The 2,510-nt window shown below is 44.3% G+C and overlaps 1 protein-coding gene across 1 annotated transcript in view; it reads left to right on the top strand.

Moving 5' to 3' along the window:
- Positions 1–1,488: 1,488 nt before the first annotated feature.
- Positions 1,489–2,510, top strand: part of LOC306920583 (inhibitory synaptic factor 1-like) — a gene marked incomplete at its 5' end in the record, with an annotated part of 33,945 nt that continues 32,923 nt past the window's right edge. Inside the window, one exon of the mRNA XM_079497395.1 lies at positions 1,489–1,566. Coding sequence (XP_079353521.1) covers positions 1,489–1,566 — 78 coding nt within the window. The remainder of the gene's footprint in view (positions 1,567–2,510) is intronic.

The raw sequence follows: 2,510 nt of genomic DNA, 5'->3' as shown, positions 1-2,510 counted from the left end.
TAACATGCAACAAAAAAAGACAGATCTACAGCAACAACAACAGATGTAGTCGTGATAGGGCAGCGTCTTTTTGGCACGCTGCATGAAACAAACAAACACAGCAAGGCAGCTTTGTGCGCTCAACTCTCAATCCCGAGAGAAACATATCACACCCAGTGTGAGGTGAGCAGTCCGTGCCTTTGGCTTCACTCACATGGTCACAACAGATTGTTGTATAGCTGAAGCATGAGACTTGTTTACTGATGCAAGCTCGCAATTCATTTCCAATGGGAGTCACATGCATGGTTTGACACAACATTTTTGTTGTACGAGGGGGAGGGGGGCAGTCGAAACACAGCCGAAAGCCGTACAACAAAAATGTTGTGTCAAACCATGTGACTTCCATTGGAAATGCATTGGGGCGGCCATGACACTTACCCTTTGTTTACATCTAGCATCCAACAATGTTGTATGCTAGATGCGAAGGTGTGAGTGAGGCCTTTGTGTTTATTTTGTATACATCATATGGTGGTAGACAGAAACTATATATTTCATTGGTGGACAAAGTACTCAAACCCAGTACTTGTGTAATCAAACTGTGGAAACTGTTACTTTTCAGAATTCAAATTCCAAAACGGCAAAAGTAGCAGATCTACAAGCTCAAAATGCGCTACTTCGCGTCGCACTTTGAGCTTGCAGATCTGCTACTCGTGATGCTTTTGTGTGACGCTGTAGTGTGATCAAGTAGGGTGTAAATAAAACAAAAATCACACCTGTGTGAAGTGAGGGGCGCTCTTATCATCATACATCATCTCATTCCGGCCAATCACAATGTGTGTCCTCACCTTCATCTTCAATGTCTGTGTTTACACAAACACTCAAAATTGTCCAGTCATTAATTGTCAAAGGGATTTAATGTTGGTGTAGGACAAATTTGTGCACCTACACCAAAAGCTGGACATAGGAGGGGCTATCGACTCTCAAAAAAACAAAACACGAAAGGTTAAATTATGGAGATGAGAGATGTCTGCCCGACAGAAAGTAAATGCATACTTTGTTACTGTCCACTACTGCTTTAATCGTCCAGTCATTATTGTCAAAGGGATTTAATGTTGGTGTAGGACAAATTTGTGCACATACACCAAAAGCTGGACATAGGAGGGGCTATCGACTCTCAAAAAAAAAAAACGGAAAGTTATCCAAATTATGGAGATGAGAGATGTCTGCCCGACAGAAAGTAAATGCATACTTTGTTACTGTCCACTACTGCTTTAATCGTAAAGTAAATGCATACTTTGATACTGTCCACTACTGCTTTAATCGCGCCCTTTGGCTTGAGCCTCTCTTTGTCCTGCAGCCTCTCAGGATGGCACTGATTAATGTTCACTCTGTTGCAAATAGCTCCTTCATTCTCAATGATTTATTCCTCTCGAAAAATTTGAATTTCTTGTTTCTGACTGAAAGCTGGCAGAGGAGTGCGTGGCCCCCCTTATTGAACTACTGAGCCTAATGCCTAATGCCTACAGCAGACTGTTTCTCATCAGCACTCTGAGAAAACCACAGGCCAGCGTGGAGGACGTGTCTGCAGTACACTGTTCTCTAACGGACCAGATGTGTGGCCGGCCGCAGCCTGTCTTATTTGGGGGGCGTGAATTTGTAGGCGTCGTAGTGTCTATTGTTTTCTACAGACCCGTTTCAATCATAGAGCTCTGAGAAATGTTAACGAAGTCCACACCCACAACACCAGAGGGAGTGCAACGAACCATGTACAACCCAGATTCGGCACAAACAAGGGACTAAATTATTTTCGCTCCTATGCCACCAAAATGTGGAACGCCCTACCAACAGTCATTAAGACATGCAAATCCCTTGACTCCTTCAAAACCGCTCTCAAAGTGCACCTACGGACGGCTGCAATTCGAAACTGGCCCCCGTAAAAATCTGAATCCCCCACCGCCCCCTACCTCTATGATGAATTCCTGTTCTGTTCTTTGTCTATATAGAAGTGTCTATTTGTACGTCTCTAAATGTTTTGATGAATTGAACATGGTGGACCCTCTTGTAAACAAGTGTAATGCTTAATTGGGTCGTCCACTCACAGTTAACAGCCTTTGTATTGAGTTTGTGCTTGAAATGTACTGTAATTCTGCAAACTGTTAATAAATATTTCAATCAATCAATCAATCAATCCCCCCCCCCCCCCCCCGCTATTCATTTCAGTGGAAGTTGCTCAGTGGCGTTTTGAAGCACCCGGAAGACTGCCGGAAGTATAATTATAACTCAATGGGTCGAGCGAGCGGAAGTTTAGCCTAGCCTAGCCCCGGACCTCAATTTTGAGGTCCGGGCTTACGCACGTGACGTCATGAACGTCCGTCCATCCCCATGAAAGGGCTGCAATTCCACATTTCGCCAGTAGGTAGTGGCATCTTCAACGTTGGATAGCCTTACTGGGGGCTTGGTTTCAATCCACCATTCAACTTCCAAATCCCGAAAGCAACCGCAAATGAATGCTATTGGCTGGAAGGCCAACC

This window comes from Electrona antarctica (genome assembly GCF_951216825.1).
Source record: "Electrona antarctica genome assembly, chromosome: 3".
NCBI lineage: Eukaryota > Metazoa > Chordata > Actinopteri > Myctophiformes > Myctophidae > Electrona > Electrona antarctica.
This window is presented reverse-complemented; position numbering and strand designations above follow the sequence as displayed.